Raw genomic sequence first — 24,451 nt, 5'->3', positions numbered from 1 at the left:
CTTACCCTCGGAGAAACCATGTTGTGTGTCACAAATCAAATTATGTCTCTCGATGTGTTCTCTGAGTCCATTGATTATCATTGATTCAAGCATTTTACCTACAACTGATGTCAAACTGATTGGCCTGTAGATGCATATAGACGATTGATCTCCCTCTTTGAAAACAGGAACAACGTTTGCCTGCCTCCAAGCAATAGGCACAAAATCAGTGTCTACCGACTTAAGTATTTCTATTAACAGGTCGCAGATTTCAAATTGACACTTTTTAAGTACTCTAAAAAAAAAAAAATTCGTCTGGACCCGGGGATTTTGTAGCTTTAAGTCTTTCAACCTGCTTGACTACTTCTACCTTACTAATGCTGATATTAGATAGTCTACTTACTTCATCCCCACTGAAAATCGAATCGCAGTCAGGTATCTTATCTAACCTCTCCTTAGTAAGCACAAAGAGAAAATATTTGTTAAACGCCTCACTTTTTTTTTCCGATTCTATCATGACATTTTCGTAATTTTGAATTGGGCCTATTCTTTCCTTGTTTTTTTTTTTTTTTTTTTTTATAGAGATGAAGGAAGCCCTTTGGGTTGGATCTCGCTTGTGTGGCAACTTTAATTTCATAGTTACGTTTTGCTGTGCTCATATTCTTTTTAATCATTCTTACCATATCGTTATATTTGGATCTAAGGTGTGTTTCCCCGTTTCTTATTCTTACGTAAAGTCCTCTTTTTATTCCGATCTTATGTTTCAGCCTCTCCGTCATCCATTTGGGAGTATTCCTATTCTTTCATATTGACTTGTGGGAAATAAATTTATTTTGAGCATTTAGAATTAAAGCTGTTAGGTTACTACATTTCGTCCAAATCGCTGACCTGGCTGTTGATCCCGCGCCCGCAAGTGACCTGACCCAAGGTACACATACCCTCCGTGTACAAACCCTGAACGCACTAATGACTCCGAACTGACCGTATATGTGACCCCGTCACAGCCCCCTGGGTCGGCTCTGTAAGTGATCAAATGTCTCATATAGATTCTCATCTTGTCAAAATTGGCTCTCCTGAATTCCGGTACTTGAACGTTATTCGTACTTTTTAATTCTTCCCAAATAATATTAAATATTTTCTTGATTATCGCTAGAGCCTAGACTATCTCCCAATTTCACGTTACTTGTTAGGTGTTCATTATTAGTTAAGAAGAAGTCCAGAGTATTCTCTCCCCTTGTAGTATCGGTAATCATTTGTTTTAGGAAGTTATCCTGCACCACATCTAGGAATTTCTTCGTTTTCTTATCTACTAAAATTTCCTAGTCAATGTGTCTGTAATTAAAATTTCTCATGGTCACAACGTTTGTACTGGGACGCCCTGCGAATTTCATGAATCAGGGGATCAGTCTGCTCAATGCTGAGGTTAGAAGGTCTATATAGGACGCCAATGATAAGTTTCTTATTAATGCTTATATTCTCCACCCAAATAGATTCCATACTATCCTCTTCCTTAATCGAATTCTTGATGATACAGTTTATTGTATTTTTAATGAAAATTACTACTCCTCCGCCACTCCTGCCAACCCTGTCCTTGTGAAAATACTTACATCCTTCTATCTCGATTTCCGGAAGGAAATGTCTATCTGCCATATTGATCCAGGATTCAGTAATAGCTATAATATTAAACCTCTCTACGCATGCTTTACCTCGCCGTAAGTAAATTTTATTTATTAAGCTTCTGCTGTTTGTATAGAAAACTTTTAGTTTAACCTCCTTCCACCTGGTTTTGTGTTTCTTTGCACAGTCCCTCTCTGAGTGGTTTCTATTGTCTAAACTATATTATGATGCTTCCCCAACCCCCGACCCCCACGTAATCTACCCGAAAACCCCTGCGGGATGCCTACTTCTCGCTCTAGGGATTCAGTAAGGAGCCGTTATCCTCTGGTTGACAAGTGCACCCCGTCCTTGTATATAGATGATTCTTACCTTAAAAGCGATCCCAGTTGTCGACAAATGTCCATCCATTGGCCTTACAATATTTTGCCAGCCTGCAATTCATTGCAATAGACCTGGAATGCCACATGCCTCCAACTCTATGCCTCGTAAGACTTCCACATACAACAGGAACCCTTCCCTTATTCCTAATCTTATCTAATGCATCCCGAAACCTCGCAAACACTTCCTCACTCCATAACTTACCTATGTCATTCCCACCAGCACTCAAACAAACAATGGGTTTCACATATTCCTCGACTATACACTCTTCAATCCTGTCTCTAATATCACCTATCCCCGCCCCGGGGAAACACACCTGGGTCCTATGCTTCCTATCTTTGTCGCAGAAGGCTCTATACCACACCTGGCTGTCTCCCACAACCAAAATCTTAACTATGGGCAGGGATCTAGCGACTGCTCTTTCCTTCTTTTCTTGCATTTTCTTCGTTTCTTCTTCTTGTAAAGCCACGAGAGCTTGAAAATAGTTTCTGCATTCAAGCGGGTCTCGTGAGGGTTTTTTACCGTCTCACCGTGTTTTGTTTGTCACACTTTCCCACCCAGGTTACAAACATGGTTTGTCGTCCGTGTTTTGGGTCCTCGAGCGAAAAACTTTATTCTCCTCTTTAAGGCCTTCAACAGTCTTCTCTAAGGCAACAATTCTATTGCGTAGAGATTGTACCTCTTCGGCGGTGATCACTGAAATACAACCACTCGCCATCTCACTGTTTGAAGCAGCTACCACAGTTGACCTGACCTGAGTGAAGCTGTCACCCAGGCTGCAGGGTCCACCCTCTCCACGTTGCTGATAGATCCAAAGGAACAGCAAGGTAGTTACACTTGGCACCAGCGCCGTCAAAGGAGTTGCCCATTCGCTGTTGTATAACAACTGCGTACTGCTTATGGGACTCAGTCTCATGATTTCTCCTACAAATTTACTCCTGAAACCTTTCTCATAGGCAGCGGACCATGCGACAAGAATGGATATTAATTCACTAGATTCAATGCAGAGGAGAATGACCTATATTGCACAAAGTTATAGAAATATATCTTACAAAGACAGGCCTAGGCAACTGAATTTACACTCTCTGGAAAGACGTAAAGTGCGTGGTGATTTGATAGAGGTGTTCAAATGGATTGAGGGCTTTAACAAGGATGATGCAGGCAAGGTCATCATAATAAAATTCCAAGGTAGGACTCGTAGTAATGGCTTTAGATTGGACAAATTTAGGTTTGTGAAGGAAATAGGCAAGAACTGGTTTAACAATAGCGTGGTTAACGAATTGAATAGACTAACCATGTAGTGAGCGCTGAAACACTTGGTTGTTATAAGAGAATATTAGATAACTTTATGAATGGGGATGATAGGTGGTAATGGACATAGAACTTCTTAGTGTAGGCCTTATTGTCTCTTGTAGTGTCCTCCCTTCTTATGTTCTTATATTCTTTCAAGAGATGGGGAGAGGAGAGTTGAAGAGAGAGGGTGCGTTGTGGAGTGTGTAGGCCGTCTAAATATTTAATCCTTGGTGCCTGGCAACAACCAAATTAAAAGGGCAGCTGCCAGGAATAGGGTCGCTTGGCACTGAAGGGGTTACAGTACCAATAGCCTTTATTACGACCAATATATATATATATATATATATATATATATATAATTTTTTTTTTTTTTTTTTTTTTTTTTTTTTTAAGAGTTGGGTATTTCGAAGCTCTTTTGCTGCGGGTTTTTTTTTTTCTCTTTTTTTCTCCTCTTTTTTTTTTCCAAATGCTTAAACGATGTTTTGTGTGTCCTTTCTTGGCTTCCTTAGCAACCCCGGTTTAAAGTTTTAATAAGGCTCCCATAATTATCTTCCTCCTGAAGTATTAACCTCAGGGATTTCCTCGACGATAACTCAACGAAGCTGCCAATACATGTTGATCAGAGTACGGGAGGAGAAGTCACGGTGTCTTAATCAAAAAACCTTCCCCTTGAATGGAGAACTGTTTTCCAAAGACCCATCCGATGGGCAAAGGGAACTATTTCCGATATTTTTCTCTTCGAAGAATTTTTGAGTATTTGCTTTGTTGGTTCTATTCTATTTCTCTTATTTATTCCGTCCCACCCACCCTAACACTCTCCTGTTGCTCCCTTCCCCATCTCTGATCTTTCTCTCTCCGTTTACTCTCCCTCTCCTCTTTCTCTCTCCTCCTTTCCTTCAGATTTCCCATCCATCTCCACCTAACCTATCGATCTTCCTTCTTTGTTTTCTGTTCTCTTTACTGTTTCCTTTCCCTGTCCCCTTCCCCCCCCCCTTTTTTTTTCCTTCCTCTGTCATGTCCCTTTCCCTTTTTCTTCTCATATCCCATCCACTTCCATACACTCTTTTGGTCTTCTTTCCCTTCCTGGTCCCTTTTCTTCCCACCTCTTTTTTTTTTTTTTCTCTCTTTCCTCTTTCTTTTTCCTCTTCCATTCCCCCTGTGTCTCTTTGCCTTTTCTACCCTTTCATATTCTTTTCTTTTCCACAATCATTTTCGTATTTCTTCCTCTTCGGCCCCCGTCCCCCCTCTTGACATTTCCATTTACTATTCAGTCCAAGTCCTTGAGTCCATTTGCTCTTTGAGGCATCAGCCTGCGCGTGGAGGCGTTTGTACCTGTGTAATGGGTGACCTTGGGTGCAATGGGGGTATTTGTTGCTCATATGGTGAGTATAGGAGTATCTCTCTCAGAACAGCTTCTCTAACATCACAATATATACAGGACGGCCATTGGTGATCAGAACTCCGTAAACATTTTTACCCAACGAATGTTGCTTGTGGAACCAACGAAAGTGATGGCGATGGTAATAGTGTTCATGCTGATGATGATGGTAGTGTTGATTGTGATGTTGAAGTTGACGATGGTAGAGACAGCGATAAAGAGATTATGCATAAGGTAGGAGTGAGTGTCGGTTGACGGGGGTATTTCGACCACTGTTTGTACGATGTAGGCCCGTGCTCATATCCAGCATTTGTCGATGACTTCCCCTTAGCCTGGAGATCCGAGCACAAAGGGCATAAATGACGTCATCGAGACAAATTCTCGTGGGCAGCATCAGCTGCCTGATGTACGATGATTCGATGATGCACCACAATACTCGCGTTATAAGATATAAAGTTACAGCTGTATTACCCGCTCTCTTTCACTCTAGATATTAATAACCAAAGAAAATGTGATTAAACCAGTTCACAGAAAATGGGGGGGAGGGGGCACTCAGCTACAAATATAAAATAAATATAATCAAGACACCAAAGCCGGCTTCCTCATATACCCACTCGAGCCTCATGACGTCATCGTATCTAAGGGATTAAGCGTCTCAAGGTGTAAGCTCTCCACCTCACGAAGAAGAGAGAAAGTAGTAGGACGCAAGAGAAATATTTAGAATATAAAGATGGCGAAGGAAAAGAGAAGGAAGAAGACAAATAAGAAAAAGAAGATGAAGAGAAGAAAGAAGACAAGAAGACGAAGACAAATAAAAAAGATGGAAAAGGACACAAAAAGAAGTAGACGAAGAGACGACATATAATAAGAGGACAAAGAAGACAAGGAAAGAGACTTATAAGAAAAATCAGAAGAGGAGGAAGAAGACATATAATGAAAAAAATACGAAGAAGTGAAGAAAGATGACAAATAAGGAAAAGAAGACAACAAACAAAGATGAACCCGTAGAGAAGAAAAAAGATGAGTAAGAGGAAGAAGGACATTGTTTTTGTTGACATCTTCAAACATCAGAGACTTAAAAGGAAATCCATGAGTTCAAGGTAGGTCGATAGTTAAAATCCTTTTGCAGCCCACAGGATTACGCAGTACTCCCTCCCCATCACTCCTCCCCCGGGGGGGGGGGGGATGTCGCAAGAGAGTGTGTATCTCTGGTCTTCAGAGACCAGAGGATCCGCGCGGAGGCTTCCCCAGGTCTCACATTGAGAACGATAAGAAAGTGCAAGAGACCGTGTATCTCTAGTCTCCAGAGACCAGAGGATCCGCGCGGAGGCTTCCCCAGGTCTCTCAGTGAGAACGATAAGAAAGTGCAAGAGTTCGATGGCCCTAAGAAGTGTGGTGATAAGCGCAGGGATGATGCTCTCGACCCCATCCACGATGACCACAAACACTGGTGGGAATGATGGTGAGTGCGACAGTGAAGAAGACAAGGAAGGCGTCGTGAGGGGAGACATACATTGTTCCCTTGAGGATCGTTCTTTAGCCTGATGGATGTATAAGAGGAAGGACGGGAGGAGGAGGAGGAATGGCGGGGAGGAGAAGGAAGAAGATTAAGGGAAGGAGGAAGAGAAGAAGGGGGAGTAGAAGGAGGAGGGAAAGGAAGAGAAGGCGAGAAAGAAAGAGTAAGGAAGGAATCGAAGAAGAGGGGAAGGTATGAAAGGAGACTAAGAATATTTCGTGGTTGCCATCCAGGGTGAGAAAAGATCAGTGTGCAACAAGAAAAGGGGTGACGGTAGCGGAAATTATTTTGATGAGAGAAAATGTGAGAAGGAATAGAAGGAATTGTTGGTGTGGGAGGGGAGGAGAATGAGGCAAGACTAATACACGAGAGGTTGGGTGGCCTAAAGAATCTTGTACGTGGGTGCGCGGCCTCTGAGGAATAGCACCATCCTCGCGTAGATAGCACATAGAAAACCAGCAAGAAGAGAAAGAAGTAGAAGAAGAAGAAAAAGAAAAATAAGAAGAAAGCCTAATGAAAACAACACAGGAAGAACGAAAGGATAGGAAAGCCCTTGAAAATAAAACTAGTAAGAAGAAGAAAAAGAAAAGGAAGAAGAAAAGGAATAATATTAAGGAAGTTGGGTTGCAAATTCCCAAGGGCTTGTTACAATCAGGACTTGGTGAAAGGTAGGAGGGAGCAATACGTCAATAATGATGAATGTGGAGAGATCGGGATGACAGTGGCCGACGTTGCACGACGTCAGAGCCTCTGACAGGAGAGGATACACATGATAAATCTGCAAAGAAACGATATAATTTTTCTCCTCTTTTGGATATGAAAGAACTCTTGAAAGTCTAAAAGAAAAATAGATAAAAAACGAAAGGCCCAGAAAGCACCGATACAAGGAGAGAATACAAGGCTTCTCCATGCGTAAGCTGATCGTCCTCGACTCATACAGAGTTTGATTGGGTCCTGCTCTTGTGGGCGGAGACAATGGGTTCCTTTCGCTCTTGTGCAGATCCTTGAAATAAGTGATATTAATAAAAGTAACATGATAAATATAGTGATGATAATAACATTATTAGTAGTAGTAATGATAATAATAATAATGATAATAGTAATAATGATAATAATAATGTAATTGTAATAATAATAATAGTGGCAATAACAATAATGATAATAAAGGTAAAAATAATGATAAAATAGTAAGAACAACAGAATAATAACGTGATGCGATTGTATCGCCCGTTTAGCAAAAAAGATCGATCACTTTTCTTTGCGTCAATTTTCCTGTACAGACTCCTCCGTGGGTGTCAGGAAAGATGAGCTCCTGTAGTGGGACGATTGCCCCTGCTTTTTGCCCTCCAGACGACAGAATTGATGCTTTCGGTGACCTTTCCTTGGGGGAGAGGGAGGGGAGTTGGGGAGAGGGACACGACTCCGACTGATGAAATGGAACGTTGTCCAATGGGTTGTCATGGCAACACAAGAATCTCATTCACCAAGTCCGAGTAGAAATCCCAAAAGGTAGCCAGAGAGTCTGTGATTATGTAAAGGAAGTCCCCCACTCAAGGAGGGAAGGAGAAGAGGAAGAAAAGGAGGAGGATGCATGAAAGGGAGTAAAGAAATATGAAGAGGAAGACGAGAAAGAGGTAGAGAAAGAGGAGGAGGATGAAATGTAGAATGAACATCGGGAGGTGCTGTAGAGAAGTAGGGGGATGATTAGGAGAAATAGCAGGAGGTAGAAGAGGAAGGGCATGAAGAGTAGGAGGAGAAGGCAAATCAGAAGGTGGTGAGGAGAAATGAAGAATGATTTTTCCAGTGGTTATTTTTCGAAACGTAGAGTTGTGGTGAAGGACGGCCAACGACGAGTTTGGGGTACGGGCGTTGTTTGCCATAGAAACTGACCGCTGAGGTGCAAAAGGATTGAATGGAGAAAGAGGAGATCGGCTGATTTTTCCTCTTTCTGTGTTTTCCTATTTTCTCTCTTTTTTCTTTTACTTTTAATTCTTCTCTTGTCTTCTTTTTCCTTTTTATGTTTTTCTTTTCTTTCTTTTCATATATTATTTTCATTGAGTGGATCTCAATTGACTCATTCTCTTCATTGTGATTCGTTCACTTTTATCTTCTACTATGCCTTTTTTCTGCGACCTTCCTTAAATCCCTCCCTTACCTTACTAGTTTATAGAAGATGGTTTTGAACAGCAGCAAATCACCGGACTAGTGTTTGTAGACCTAACAGCAACGCTGTAAACCATAGAGGCCTGTTGCTGAAACTTCCCAACGTGCCCCAGAACAGGACCATAGTTAATGTCCTAAGAAGACTTTTGGAAAACAGGAGATTTTATGTTGAAATAAATGGTATCAAAAGGGACACAAAAGAACGGTCTACACCAGGGATCAGTCCTGGCACCTCTTTAAAATATATACAAAAAACCAACTCCCTCTTCCCAACGTTCTGCAGATTCATCTACGCGGATAACATCTGACTGGCCACAGAGGCCACTACCTTCCAAGAGGTTTGGGAACGACTATCAGCGAGCTTCGAGCTTATGAGGCAATACTACGATGAATGGTCCCTTAACTCAAACCCATCCAAACCCAAATGCGCTCTTTCCGCCTAAAGAATAGAATAGCAAAGCGAAACCTCAAAATCCAGTGGTGTGGAAAGGAATTAGAATACCACCCATTCCCAGTATACATCGAGGTAATTCTGGACAGGACATTCACGTTTGTCACCCACATACTTGAACTCTCGCAACTCCCTGCTCAGAAGATTAGCGGGAACAACGTAGGGCTGTAATGCGCACACACTTAGAACATATGCCTAAGCACTGTGCTATGTACCGGTAGTGTAATGTGCTTCTGTGTGGAGCAGATCGGCTCATGCAAAGAAAATAGACCCATTATTGAACGAAACCTGCAGAATTATCACAGGAAGACTTCCACGTCCAGCAACATCCTGTATAGAATCACAGGAATTTCATCTCCAGACGTTCGACAACGTGCCATAGCACAAGTCGAAAAAGAGAAACAAATCACAGATATAAGGCACCCACCACACTCCCTTTGCCTATCCCGACCAGACGCAAATCACGGAGGAACTTTGCTACTGTGGAGGAATTACCACTTGGCACATTATCTCATAAATTTACATACATACATACATATACCAAAGGCTTTTTCTCCCTTACATGGGGGGGTAGCCAAAAAAGAAAGAGGCATAGAAACCACTCCCACCCATTCCATCCCCTACATACTCCACTCCCCTCCACCCTCCTCCCTCCCTTTTATCTTGGCACCTCCTGGATGACGGGTCATCCCTGCATCCTGTCACGTAAATTTAGAATACAAAAATGGAAGGAGTCGAAAGCACAATTCTTCCCAACAATTCTGTGCAGGAACCTAAGGAAGCGCTCGCAGATGGGACACTACTGCCAAGACGCGAGTGGCTCATACTAAATAGAGACAGATCCAGAGTCGCCAGAACTGGTGACAATCTGGTTAAATGGGGCCTCAAGACCGACCCATCCTGAGAGTGGACTGTGGACTGCCTAGGACAGACCGATCGCTCGAGCGGGATCGGTTGTTGTAGGAGGAGAAGAGATATCTGTATGAAAATTAAAAGATAGTCGTGTATAAAAGAGGGCTGTTGCCACCGAGTGATTTTAGGTACATTTATTGCGTAAAGTCGTGGCTTAGGAGAGGTAGGCAGGAAACTTAGAGTTGTAGGCTGAAATCAATATATGTAACTGTGAGGTTACTTTAGGGATGTTTGTTCATCTTAACTTCAACCAACACAGTTAGAATGGGAGTAGGAGGTTTAGTCGTAGGGGCAGACTGAAAATTTGGAGAAAATAAATTAGTGGTAGGTAAGCTGAAACGAGAAGATGCAGTAGGAGAAAAGGCTAGAAATAAAAATAATCTCAGTAGAAGGAAAAGCTTACGTAGATGTTTGTGCAAGTAGCCGTGTTTTTGTTTGCGATATGCTTGTGTGTGTATACTAGGCATAGAGGGTTGTTTCCTCTAATCGGGCTTGATAATTAGGATGCGAGACATATCCTGGTCCCGGCCGACGAACTAGGCTTTCTGAAGTAGCGGAGCCATATTGCCGGCGAGAGAATAGGTGATAGTATATATATTCAGTTGAGATGTGAATATATATTAAAAATGCATATAACATGTTTCAAGAAAAATGAAACTAAAAATAAAATTAGAATTACAACCTGTGAGGACTGAACCCGGCCAGCCATAGCACGTCTACTGAAAATCTGCTACCTTTCCTCACGCTTGCCGCTGGATACAGACGGACTTATGCCCGTGGTACTTAGTCAGAGAGAACCCAGCACATCACGGGACGTCTGGTCACAATCAGTTAAAACTGGTAAAAAGATGCGTTGTAGATATGCGCGGCTATTCACGATTTTTTGTGAACCCAGCACATCGCGGCACGTCTGGTCACGATAATTTAAAGCTGGTAAAAGATACGTTGTAGATATGTGCGGCTATTCACGATTTTTTGTGTACACCACCCGTGGGAAAGGCGTAGCTGACACATAGTCTGTACGGTGTGGTCTAGGTGTGATGTGTCGTATCAAGTATTTGTGTTTGGTGTGCAGTCTTTCTAAGTGTCTCGTGTGAAGTTTGTATTTGTGTTGGTTGAATGGATGGATGTTGGAATCTCGGTGTAGGGACTCAGCGGTTCTGAAGTAGCTTCATCGCAAACCCGTGATGAACTTGACTGCGGCATTCTGAACCCTGTGATGGTCGTAGTTGTCAGTGGGACATGTTAGCTGGCTCAATCCTGGGGACTGGCACAGAATCGGTCTGACTAGGGCTAGGTACAATCGACGTCTGGTGTTGCGGTTTTGAAGTGCTTTAGTCTTCCCAACACAACCTTAGCCTTCGCTCCCTGTCTGCGGAAGTGTGGGATCCAGGTAAGGCCACTATCCAGTGTGCTGCCCAGTACACAGGCATGGTCTTTCACTGAAACGTTTATGTTGTTTATTTTAAGAGGAGTGTTCGTGATGGTTCTGTTGATTTGCTTGCAGCAGAAGTATACAGCTTTGCATTTCGACGCGCTGGTCTTAATGCGCCACTGTTGCTCCCACGCGTGTGCCCCATCTAGTATGTTTTGCATTACGTGTAACGCTTCCTACAGCGTTTTGTGTCTGCTAATGTGATTAGTGCCGTCCTAATACGAAAGATTAAGAGCTCGGTTGCGTGGATAAGCCGGCTGTGGCAGGTCATTCGTATATAGATTTACAGAGTGGGGGCAAGGACTGACCCTAGCGGTACTCCAGCCTTCGGCGCGAAAGGTCGGGAGAGACAGCCCCGCCACTTTATTCTTATTTTCCTGTCGTCCAGGTAGTTGCAGAGCAACCTTGTGAACGGCAGGGCAAAGTCGAAGTTGTGGTATAATTTGTACTTAAGGCCTTCATGCCAGACAGTATCAAATGCCTTCTCCACATCCTTACAAACCAAAATGGCCTTACCAGGGCGACCGTCTGGCGGTCTTTGAACCCATAGAAATAACTTCGTCAAGACAATTGCGCACGATGGCCATGCAAAAATTGAGCAGTAATGGGATTATAACTTACCAAGGTTGGGCACTGTTTCAATCTTTAAAAAGATCCTAGATTCAAAGTAAGATATAAATCGTCCCCGAAATGTTCAGGTGTTTTATGTGGGGACAAACTTAGCCAGTCAAGAAAAAAGATCCTTAATTTATTGCGTAAAGTTGCTAACAAACAAACATAACCTTCTTGACGAAGGCAACAAGGAATAGGGACACACCCGACACTGAGGATCCTAACAAGCCATGATGCCATCTTGATGCCACAGGGGAGAGTATTTGCAAAATGAGCTTTGGCCTGGGACTGCCAGAGAAGCTTTGTGGAACAAAAGGTTTCCGATTTCGCTCTCGATCTGAGGGAAATCGTCTGGCATTAGCCATATAAGGCGTGCCACCGAATTGAGGGCCTTACCTGTATCGCAGTGTGAGTGGCTGCAAACTTTCCTGAATGCCGAATTAGTCTGGAGTTAGGCTAAACTCAGAGACGGAAACAGGTTGCTTTTTCAAAGGTGAACGTTTAAAATATTTTTATTTGTTTCTCCTCCGGTTTTACGTTTCCTTTTTTCACTGTAACGGCGCAGAACTTCGCCATTATTACAGTCTTGCCATAGTCACTCAACCCTACGCAACGAAGAGGTGATGTTATAGAAATAGTAAAGGAAAGATTTATCAAATAGGAAGTAAAGCCGAAGGAATAGTCTAAATTAAAAGTGACCGGCATTATTTTTGAGTGGATATTACCCCCCACTCATATAAGAATGCTGAGTGACTCAGGTCCTGAAGTATCGACCACAATAATTACCCCATAAGCGGTCAGTCTATTCTTGGCAGGTGCCAATAGGTCAGCTGTGGTTACACTGCGTCAGCACTGAGATATGCCAAACCGGATTCCTCATCACGTTGTTTGAACATGTGCGCCGTTGCAAGTGTTCAAATTACCTAGATTGTTAAACAGATTACCTTATTTTTTAACCCGTTTGTGTTCAGAGTTTCACATCTCCCGGTAGCTACATCTCTCTCAAAAACTGTGTTCATATTCGTCTGCGTGATTGATCGGTTTTGGAGAGCGATCACTACATTCTGAAACGCGTTGAAAGTATTAAAAAATATAGCATTATGCGACCGATACCATTACTGATTCAATATTTCATATCAGTATCGTTATGTTTTAATGCTCCAGTGATACGCTCGTAAAGTTGTGTTGCACTTCTTCATTTTATCTATCGTTCTTTCATGCATTATCATGAATAAATTTGATAACATGTAAGGATTTGATTATAAATGGTTGTCGTTAATGGTTGTAACGATATAAATATTTGGGTAATATTTTTTTTTTTTTCTTTGGAAGTTGTATAGATGACTGGCATGTTATTTGTCTTTTGGCCATGGGGGTTGTTATAGAAGTTGTGTTTAATATACAAAAACCAATATCCATAATTACTGTCACCTTTGACAGAAAATGTCATGATCATTGCAATCAGGCAATAGAAGGCGTCATGCACTCACGACACGAAAGGCACTTTTGTGACATCGTTTGATAAGTGATTTGTAAGAAAATAATAATAGAAAATGATGATAATACATGGCCATTAAGACGCGTCTTGTTAATGAAGGAAACTCCAATTCGCCCAAAGTAAAAGGATCTGTCGTCTCGAAGTCGAGTCGGGTCGTGCACTCGCAAACACGACCCGCCTCTTCTTCCGGCGACCCAAATCGAACTTAGGTTGTCTTCAAGTGTGAAGTAATTGGAGATTGATGGGCTGCACCCTCACCACCCTCACCACTCCCCCCATCCCACCAACTCTCCTCTCAAATCAACTCTTAACGTAAATCGCTGTTTGATTTCGTTCTTTTTCATCATCTTTGCTATTTTTTTTTTTTCTCACAGAAAGTCACTTTGAATGAGTTTTAACTCCGTTAAGATCTGTTCACTTATTATTAAAGGACTACATTAGAGACTTTTTTTTTTTTTTTTTTTTTTTCCTGCAGGGAAACCCGTATTTGTCAAGGGATGGCGACAGTCTTTCGAAGAAGGAATCTAGACACTTTTTTTTCTGGAGTAATTACATATCGTTCGGGAGCAATTCTGTCATCCATGAACTAATTTGTCTTTTCATTTTGTTAATTTACTTATTTGATTTATCTCTGCATTCTAGCAGTTGTATTTGTGAGAATCTGATATTTTTTATGGTTTGGTAATTATGTTGACATTCTGATTTTCATCGAGATTCGAAATCTGTTCGAATATCGTTTTGGGGTTGTACCTCAATTAGCTTGACGCATCTGTCTCTCTTAAAGATAAAGTTGTCCTGGCGCGTAATCTAAGACTATTTATGTATGTAATTGCCAGTTGCCGAAAAGTTTGTCAAAAGACACTTAGTGTGAGGACGAAGCCGTTATTTGTTCAACGTTTCGCTTATTAGAATTTTATGAAGTATATGTACTTCATAAAACTAACATGCCAGACCATGGAGTGAAGAAAAGTGACAGTCAAATCAAATGGAGGAAGGGAAGTATATCGAAGATAATCATGTATACTTTGAGAATTCGTTTTCCTTTATATTTCCTCCCTCTAATTTATTTGTAAATAGTACTGTTTACACCAAGGCTGTAATGATTGTAATAGTATTTAAAAACTTTCAAATAGTGAGGGAAAGTTTTTTGTACACCTTATATTTTAGAACATACTGCAACCGATGATATTGTGTGAAAATTATATTGAGTTTCATATTCATAAAGCATAAATAATACAAAGAGTTGCCCAACTATCATCTATGTATGAAAATGCACATAAAGGAATAATCTTGTTTTCTATCAGCGCGCTCTAAGTTAAAAGGGATATCATTAATAAAAGAAAATAAATACATGTTTTATGAAAAGCGCACTCTATCAAACTGTTTTTTTCATAAAAAAAAAGTATAAAATATTCACATGGTCTATTGTTAGATGGGAAGTATATCATATTATCGACTGGATTTCACAGATACCTTTTGGATGACTCGAATGCACATCATTATTTTTAAATTGTTTTGGTCGTTCTTTGAGAGGTAGGACCTTGCTGTGCATTGCTGTGCAACTTAAAAACCATCATATAAATTAACACCTTTGATAAATCAAGAGTGCGAGATTAACAAGAAAGGAAATTATTAGTATTTTGTTTGCAGAATATTTTATACGTAAAATGTAGAGTGAGTAGTTTGGGCTTAATACATATTACTTGCTCGTTAAAAGCATGGGAATAGTTTTCCTCAGAGAACTGCATTTGTCGATTCTAGAAACAGTGGTTAGATTTTTATAACCTTTAGAAAACCTCTTTGGTTTCATTAGAATAAGACTAGAAATGATCCTACCCACTCACCTTAATAGAATAGTATTCTATGATATGCATATATTTTTATATACGTAAGTGCCTTCCATACAGATGACGAAGAATTTACGTAATGCGTGAATTGGTCATTTGTAAAGGAGAATTGTTCCCGTCTTTCGTTTAGATTGTCGAAAATTTTTGCATTATAAGAGGAAGAAGAAGGAAGAGGACGAAGAGCATACGTCAGGAGGCGCATAGGAGCTCCCAAAAACCGCCACCTTTGCCCTATGGATATGCGGTTTGGGGAATGTTGGGGCAGGTAACAGCCAAGTGCTGGTAGTCGGAGAGGTGTGCGGGATTCGAGCCCACAACTAACCGAATGCGAAACCAGCACGCTTCCGATAACCTCATCGCGGCGCTCGTCGTACTATGAGACTGAATAGTTTATTCTTGAGAAAGATTTGAAAACGAAATGTTTGAAAGTACTAACTAGAAAATACGCTTTAAACATTTATATCTATCTATCTGGAAGCTCGCTGGCTGAGCGGGTTAGGGCGTCGTTACTTGCAGCGAAGGTCGAGGTGAGGGCGGTTCGAGCCCTGCCACCGGTGAAGTTGAACCAAGGGCATGGTTTATTAAATTCCACGCTACAAAGCCCTCTGTGAGGGGCACCGTACTAGCTTCCCGATAGGGGGGAGTGTGTGACGTTAAACCATATCATATCACATCTATATATATATATATATATATATATATATATGTATATAAATATATATATATATATATATATATATATATATATATACTGTGTATCAGGGTGGAGAGAAATACATGTGATGAAATGCGCTAAATAATTGTGTTCAAGTCATCTGAGCATCATAATAATAATTGGAATATATTTACTTTCCATTCAAAATTCCCTTTCGAATGTTTTACGATTATATGCCGTGAGCTATCAATAGAAGATGAACGTGATAACCCTTTACTGTATTCGTTTTACCTAGAATTTCAGAAGATAGGCACGGTATTGTAAGTGTTCAATATATGTATATATAAAACTTAAACCTACTCTCGGAGAAAGATAAGCTGAGATACAGAGTAAACCGTATATTTCGACCACTGACTGTGGTCCTCTTCAGCAGTTACAATTATAGGGTACATAGACAAGGGGTTATATACCCTATGTACCCTATAATTGTAACTGCTGAAGAGGACCACAGTCAGTGGTCGAAATATACGGTTTACTCTGTATCTCAGCTTATCTTTCTCCGAGAGTGGGTCTAAGTTATATTTTACTCGTGTGTTACGACACCCTACGTTACTTTATATATATATATATATATATATATATATATATATATATATATATATATATATATATATATATATTTGACAGCACCCAGGACCATATCTTTTATGCTAAAATGTCTGTAGTGGTCTAGAAAATTAGGTATGAGATTTTTTTTTAGGGGGAAATGTTATATACCGCGTAGGATATTAGATTCTTGGCTGATATTGTTAGCAGCGTGCCCTAGAGAGCAACGAAGAGGTGAAGAGGATTAAAGAGAGACCCCAAAGCCTCAATTTTTGGAAAAAAAATGGAATAAGGTGGGGAGATCAAAAGTAGAGAGACGTAAAAGTAGAATAAAGAGTGGAAATAGAAGGAGAGAGAGGACTGTAGTGAGATACATTGCTTTTAAAGGACGAGTGTAATGGATTTATATAAAGTATTTATTCATAGATTTGTGATGGAGATACCAAGGGAGGAAAAGGATATATAAGGCATACTTTATAACATTAAATGTTAAATGATAAAAAGAAATCATTTTAAAGGGACAAGCGTGTTTACGAAATATATTGTTGAAACATGGCGGGTGTTTCCCGTCGAATTTATTAGGCATTTTAACCTATCGTACATACAATGTATACGACCCAGGCGTTGGAGCGAAAATACTTATAAAAATTTGCACATTAACAATACGAAAATAAGATAAAATGTTAGGAAATTGTGAGAAGGTTGTGTTTCAATGTAATTTGATATTTTGCGAACCAGCTGTTTTGCAGTATTAGTGTACGAAATATCCGCTAGTGAACTGTGTATGCTGGTGGCCACTTGTTCACCCGAGATTTGGCTGTGCTTGGTAGGGGTTCTATTGACAGTGCAACTGCTGTGTCATGTACTCTTAGAGCTCTTAGAAGCTTTATTACTGTAATCTATCTCTCTTTCTCTCTCCGTGTATATGTGGGAGATTTAGTTTAAAATTTCTTTTATTTTAGTGTCGATATTTTTGCGAGGATTTCGTTTGATTTTTTTTTTTTATCCCCTTTGCCCTCACTACCCCTCTCTACTCCCTTCAGCATTCCCTTTGCTATCTGTGTCGTGTTTCGCTTTACACATAATCCAGAAATCCCCCTGATTTTAGCTTTTGATATTTTCTCACTTATCGAATCACAGGGATAACATCCGGCAACCCCTCTATTGGCATTTCAACCCTTTTGGATAAGTGACTTTAGGGCGAAAATTGTGTGCTGGACGTTGGCGCTTGACGCCAGTCTTCAACGTGTTTATTGTTGCATTATCAGCCTCGATGACCCTGTGGGCGTGGTTGTAGTTGGGTCTCCCGTTGTGTGTGTATATGTTTCATGTTATTACCGATGTGATTTTGGTCGTTTTTTTGTTGATGACTTATGCCCCTTAATACGGTTTTTCAGTGAGTCTAGGTAGCCTACAGGCTCTTTCTTTGATATCCTTAATGGCCGGCTTAGGGACTTTGAATGTCATCCAGGAGGAAGAGGAGAAGGAGGAGGAAGAGGAGATGTATAATGCGCAGTATGAAAATACAAGTTAAGATGAATTCTTTTTAACGTCGGACGCCATATCCAGTTTTAGTCTTGACAGTCTGGCTTTTCCGTTAGGTAAACGAATAACGTCAGTGTGTATTACAAACTATTACATAGGAAGGGCATGCCGACAGGAGACCTTTTGGTCCATAACTAGGTCTAATGCGAAAAAATATTAAGTAGAAATATATATATATATATATATATATATATATATATATATGAACGTATAAATAAAATAGATAAATGATGATAAACAATAAACCGATAAATATTTATAGTTTACGATAAATAATTGATAGATAAATAAAAAATAAATAGATAAAATAAAATAAATGGCAGGCATTACAGCATATTGCTTAGGCGTTCTTCTAAATAAATCTTAAAACATCGAGCTGTCCCCCATTGCACTGCCTCTGCAGCAAATTTATTCCATTCATTTACTACACGGTTGCCGAAGTCGTTTCTACCCACTTCCAAATTAATTATATTTCATGACAGTTTGAGACCATTACACTGGTCAACAAAGAATTTGTCCCAAGGAAAACAATAGCTGTATCTTATATGTTTTTGCACGCAGAATCTAAAAAGAATGTCCAATTTTTTCCATCACCCACATTTTTTGTGTTACATGGTATGTTACGTTACGTGTGTTATGTGGTATAAATTTCAATCAAGCTGTTGGTAACACTGTGTGAGTGTTATACGTTTGGCAGTACTATGTTTGAAATGGTGGCGTGAGGTTGTGAGGTGCGCATTTGTTTGGCAATAAATTTGTGATAATGTACAGGAGCGTACCCACCATTCACCTTTACAATGCCAAATAACCGTATAAACCACCCAGACAAGTTTTACTTTATTTGCGGTGTAATGATATTCAAGTCACAAAGAAGGTGTTTCATGCAATTGATTAAAAAGTGTTATGAGCATTATTTTGGCTGAAAAGTGGGGGGACCAGGATAAAAGCTGGTCCCCTCATGTGTGTTGTGTAACCTGTGTCAGGCTTCTCACTGCCTTTTGAAATCCCTATGGTTTGGAGAAAACCAAGAGACCATAATTCAGATTGCTACTTCTGCATTACAAATAACAAAAAAATAACATCTACAGTGCATCCAAGCATATTGTAAAATATCATAATTTATCATCTGCTATGAGACTAGTACCTCTCAGTCAAGACTTTACTGTACCTGACCCTCCAAAACAAATGGAACTAAGCGATGATGAGTCAGATGAGGAGGTTATAGAAAAAGAAACAGAAGATACCCACTTTCAGCCAATATTTTCTTCAAGTGAATCACATTTATTGAGTCAGGGAGATCTGAATGATCTTGTGCGGGATTTTAACTTGTCAAAAAGCAATCTGAACTTCTTGCTTCCAAGTTAAAGGGCTGGAATCTTCTCCAGAAATAACACAAAGTTAGTTTTTATCGTAAGCGACATTGTTATTTTGAAAAAAAGATTTTCACGTGAGGATGGTGTGGTGTTTTGCTATTATGTATATTCTGTTATGAAGGAACTTAACCATAAATATGACAGGAATAATTAGCGCTTGTTTATTGACTCTTCAAAAGTGAGGCTGAAAGCTGTTTTGCTCCACAATGGAAATAAGTTTCCTTCTGTTCCTCTGGCCCATGCAGCTAATATGAAGGAAACGTTTGAGAGTATGAAGCTTCTATCGCAAAAAATTAAGTATGAAGAACATAAATGGAATATCTGTGGTAACCTAAAGGTTGTGGCGCTTTTACTTGGAATGTAAAAAAGAAAAAAAGAAAAAGTTCTATCAAGTTCACCTAATTTTGTTTCTGGGACAGATATTTTAAAAAATTTTGTTGACCAGTGTTATTTATTGTCTGATTAGCATGTAGTGTGAAAATTTCGTCACTTTTGATGTTGTCAATTTCCTTTAGAACCTTAAAGACCTGTATCAAATCACCCCTGAATCTACGCTTTTTAGGGAAAACAAATTAATATATTTTGGTCGATTTGTGTATGATTTGTTTTTGATATTTGGAATCAGTTTTGTGGCTTGCCGTTGTACTTTTCCCAATCTGTTAATGTATATAACGAGATTTGGTGACCCTACGGCAACAGCATATTTACAGATCCTCTCATTTTTTCTTCCTTTCCCGTTTCAGGACGAGTCTTCCTGCCCCGCAGTTTCAGCGCAACGACTTCTCCCTTTGGTCCGTCCTGAAGCAATGCATTGGCAAGGAGCTCTCCAAGATCACCATGCCCGTGGTGTTCAACGAGCCTCTAAGGTAATTAAGAACCCAAATGAGTTCGAGTTCTTCCGAAGTCGGAGAACATGCCTGGGTGAGTTTTTCCGAAGTCGAGGAGTATGCTTGGCCTCTAAGGTAATTAAGAAGCCAAGTGAGTTCGAGTTCTTCCAAAGTCGAAGAACATGCCTGGGTTAATTCTTCCGAAGTCGAGGAGTATGCTTGGCCTCTAAGGTAATTAATAACCCAAGTAAGTTCGAGTTCTTCCGAAGTCGAAGAACATGCCTGGGTGGGTTCTTCCGAAGTGGAGGAGTATGCCTGGTCTCTAATGTAATTAAGAACCCAAATGAGTTCGAGTTCTTCCGAAGTCGAAGAACATGCCTGGGTGGGTTCTTCCGAAGTGGAGGAGTAAGCTTGGCCTCTAAGGTAATTAAGAAGCCAAGTGAGTTCGAGTTCTTCCGAAGTCGAAGAACATGCCTGGGTGAGTTCTTCCGAAGTGGAGGAGTATGCCTGGTCGAGTACTATCGATATTTGTGAGTAGGGACGAATAAAAAAGGCGAAATCAAAATATAGGATTTTTTTTTTTATATTTTCGTTGTATTGGTTCTCATCTCCTCATCGCAAGAACCATCGCATTGCATATAAGAACTATCTTACCTTGAAGTTAGGAAGACCTTGTTTAGAAGCTTTCGTAGTTGCTATACTTCTGTAATGGGGTCCTTGAAGGCATTCTGGGTCACTGAGATTTTCAGAAACACTATAAGCTCCTCTAGAATCCTCTTTTTTGTCTAGAAAAAGCTTTGTCTCATTGTTGGTCTCCGTGTGTGTGTGTGTGAGAGAGAGAGAGAGAGAGAGAAAGAGAGAGATATTTTTTTTCTATGATAAAATAATGTAGATCACTTCTTATTTTCCGGAACTTGCCTAGCTTCTTGGCGCTATTTTCGACATTTGCGCTTAGTCTAGCTGCCGCAAGGCGGTTTTACTTAACTGATGGATTTTTAAACGCGTCTCTTATCAGATGAATGAGCTTGTGGAGATGGATTTACTCATCTGCAAAGAAATGTTCTTGATCGAGTTACTTTTCCCATTTCGTTTCCAAATAGCTTTTCATTCGGCGAAGATTGCGCTCTCCTGCCTCTGGAATAGGCGACGACATTTCTTTTCTTTGGGCCACGACTTTTGTTTTTATTGTAATCGGAATCGTGCTGGTCTCGCATTCACTCAGTTGTGGGTTCGAATCCTGCACTCATCTCCGATTCCCAGCAGCGACTGTTACATACCCCAATAATCCAAGTGGATAGGACAAATACGATGACTTTGGCCACCGCTAATCGCCTACTGGCGTAAGGCTTTTGCCAACATCCTATCACGAGATGCCCATGAAGTACACGCCAGTCCATAACAATATAATCTTCATAACTAATAATTTTCCCATCTTCGTGATGAGATCTGCAGTGGTTATTGTTGAATTTGTGTCTGTAGAGTTCTCCCTCATGCAGTTATTGATTCTTCTTCCTTCGTAGCTTGCGGCTTCGTCTCTGCAAGGTCGGATAGTAAAAGTCGCCCTTCTCTTGTTCGTGTGTGTGTGCGTGCGTGCGTGTGTGTGTGTGTGTGTGTGTGTGTGTGTGTGTGTGTGTGCGCGCCGCAGCTTAAGCATAGGTACATGCTTTGTTTACTCACCTTCATGTAATTATGTACATTATGTATTTTTGTACATTTCTCCTTTGGTTTCGCTGTGTCCGAGAAGTCAGGAAGGCCAGAAGTCGTGCAGGTACACACACACACACACACACACACACACACACACACACACACACACACACACACACACACATATGCACGCACGCCACGACTCGTGGCGCACTGGCAGAGTTCCCGGCCGCCACTATGGCAGTCCGGATTCGAATCCCACCCAGGGCTGAAATTATTTCAGTATCGCTGTGCTGTGAGTCGTTACTCCAACTCCTATGGGAGGGGAGTTAGGTGTGTGTGTCCTATTCCTGTTACCATAGATCGGTCATATATGACCTCTGAGCTCTCCTTCGGGAGGGAAATTGCTGTCGATCACGAGTCCAACACGTGATCCAAGACCATGATGAATCACACACGGGTGGGCGTGCGCAACCCCTCCCAACATAGCCTTCCCTCTCCTGATGTAGAGCTCATCCTTTGTCGCAGGTGACAACTTTAACATCACTTTCTGGTGATTTGGGACGTCACTCAGGTCATTATGCAAAACCTAATTGCTCACTCCCTCCCCCCAGCACACACACACACATAGGCGCGCGCCCCATCCCTCATCAGGCGAATAAGTTTTCTTGGATAACTAAGAAAACTCCCCTCAGATAGGAAACGTTCTATCGTGGCCTAATTGGTCTCCACTGCCCTGGAGCCCCAAGTTGTGTAAGGTTTTAGAAAAGTTAGGGAATGAATGAGCATAATGTTGCTGTTAATATTCCGTAAAATTCCCGGAAATATACCGGTTAACTATAATGAAGAGAATCACTAAAATTGTATTATTGTCCTCATCGTCCTCCTCCTCCTTCACCTTCTTCTCCTTTCTCTTCTCCTTCTCCTCTTCTTCCTCCTTTCTCTACTCCTTCTCCTCTTCCTCCTCCTTTCCTTCTTCCTTCCTTCCCTCCTTCTCCTCCCCCTTTCCCACCCTACGTTCTCCTCTGCCTCCTTCACGTCCTCCTCCCCTCCTCTTCTTTTCCTCCTGATTATCCTCCTCCTTGTCCCCTACTTCTATCTCCTTCCCCCTCTTCCTCACCCTCTTCCTTATCTTTTCTTTAATTTCCTCCTCCTCTTTCTCCTCCACAATTTTCCCCTCCTCCCTTGCCTCTATCTCCTTCCCCCTCTTCCTCATCCTCTTCCCTTTTTATTTTCTTCCTTCATCTCTTCCTCTTCCTTCTCCTTCACCTCTTTCTCCTCCTTTTTCACCTCTTCTTCCTCCTCCGTCCCCTCTTCTTCCCCTTTTTCATCCCCTTCCTCTTCCCCTTCAGTCACCTTCTACTCTTCTACGTTTTTTTCGTTCTTGTTCCTCGTCTTCTTTCATCCTGTCCCATTAATCTTCCTCCTATTTTCATCCCCATCTCCTCCTAATCCTAATTCTAATTCTAATCCTATTGCTTTTCCTCCTCCTCCTCCTCCTCCTTCTCCCCCACCTCCTCTTTTTTCCTCGTTCTCTTTCTTCCTGTCCCATTCGTCTGCCTCCACCTCATTACCCTCCATCTCTCCCTCCATCTCCTACCTCTCCATCTTTCGCGTCTCTTCTTCCTACTCCTCCTCTTCCTACTTCTCTTTCTTTTCACCATCGTCTTCCTTTTCGTCTCCCTTGTTCTCTTTTTCCCCCTCTTCTTCGTCCTCGTCCATTTTTTCCTCTTCCTCTTTGTCTTCCATTTCACCTTTCTGTCCCTCTCTTTTAATCTTTTCATCCTCGTCTTATTCTCTCTCTTCTCCTCTTCGTCTTTGTCTTTCTCTTTCCCTCTTCCCTCTTTTTTGTCTTTCTTTTCTTTTTTCTTTCTTTCCTCTCTTTCTCTTTACCTTTTCCTTCTTCTTTTTATTCCTCTTCTTTTTTCTTTCTTTCTTTCTTTTCTTCCTCTTTTACCACGTTTTCTTTTCGTTCCTTCACCCATTCTTCTCTTCTTTTTCCACGTTCTCTCTTTTTCTCCTCCTTCGCCTTCCCTTTTCTTCTCGTCCTTTATGAAATTTTGGAGATCATAGACTGCTTCATATATCATCTGTTACACAAAAGTGGGTATGGGTTTTCAAGAGGAGTTTCAGATCTTTTTTTTTTAAAGGTACAAAGTTAAGTGGAGTTTTGCACGGGTTCTCTTTCATTTTTCCTCCTCAACTTCCCCCATATCTTCCACTTTCTCCTCCACCCCTTACTCAACCTCGATCTCCTATTATTACTCCTTCATCCCCACCTCGTCCTATTCCTGTTACCATTTTCTCGTTTTTTCTCCTTTTTTTCCTTCCTCTCTTTGTCTCCTATTATATTTATTTGTACTCACGAATGATATTTGTCTCTAATGTCCTCCTCACCCTTCCCTCACCCCGCTTCTCCTTCCTCTCCTCTTGGACCTCCGTCTCTTAGTAACCCGTTCTTTTTTATTGTGTCGTTTCAGTTTTCTAGAACGCATGACGGAATACATGGAATACGCGTGGCTCCTCGACAAGGCCGACCAGGCGCAGGACCCCATCGTCAGGATGCAGGTACGTCTCATTAGGTCGTGGGTCCTAATGGAATAGAACCACGAAGTTTCACGAGTGGGACCACTAACCGGAAACTAGTGGTCCCATAGAACCACGAAGTTACACGAGTGGGACCACTAACCGAAAACTAGTGGTCCCATAGAACCACGAA

General features: G+C 41.1%; 1 protein-coding gene across 4 annotated transcripts in view; it reads left to right on the top strand.

Annotated features, from left to right (window-relative positions):
* The window catches only part of LOC143038084 (oxysterol-binding protein-related protein 1-like), a 511,761-nt gene that overhangs the window by 405,553 nt on the left and 81,757 nt on the right, over positions 1 to 24,451 (top strand). For all 4 annotated transcript variants that reach the window (XM_076207017.1, XM_076207015.1, XM_076207016.1 and 1 more), the window contains 2 exons: positions 20,002 to 20,124; positions 24,213 to 24,300. In XM_076207017.1, the coding sequence (XP_076063132.1) occupies positions 20,002 to 20,124; positions 24,213 to 24,300 (211 nt within the window). The remainder of the gene's footprint in view (positions 1 to 20,001; positions 20,125 to 24,212; positions 24,301 to 24,451) is intronic.

This window comes from Oratosquilla oratoria, chromosome 23, assembly GCF_046742065.1.
Source record: "Oratosquilla oratoria isolate Oo_2021 chromosome 23, ASM4674206v1, whole genome shotgun sequence".
Taxonomy (NCBI): domain Eukaryota; kingdom Metazoa; phylum Arthropoda; class Malacostraca; order Stomatopoda; family Squillidae; genus Oratosquilla; species Oratosquilla oratoria.
Note: the sequence above shows the minus strand (reverse complement) of the source record. Positions and strands in the feature narration are given on the sequence as shown.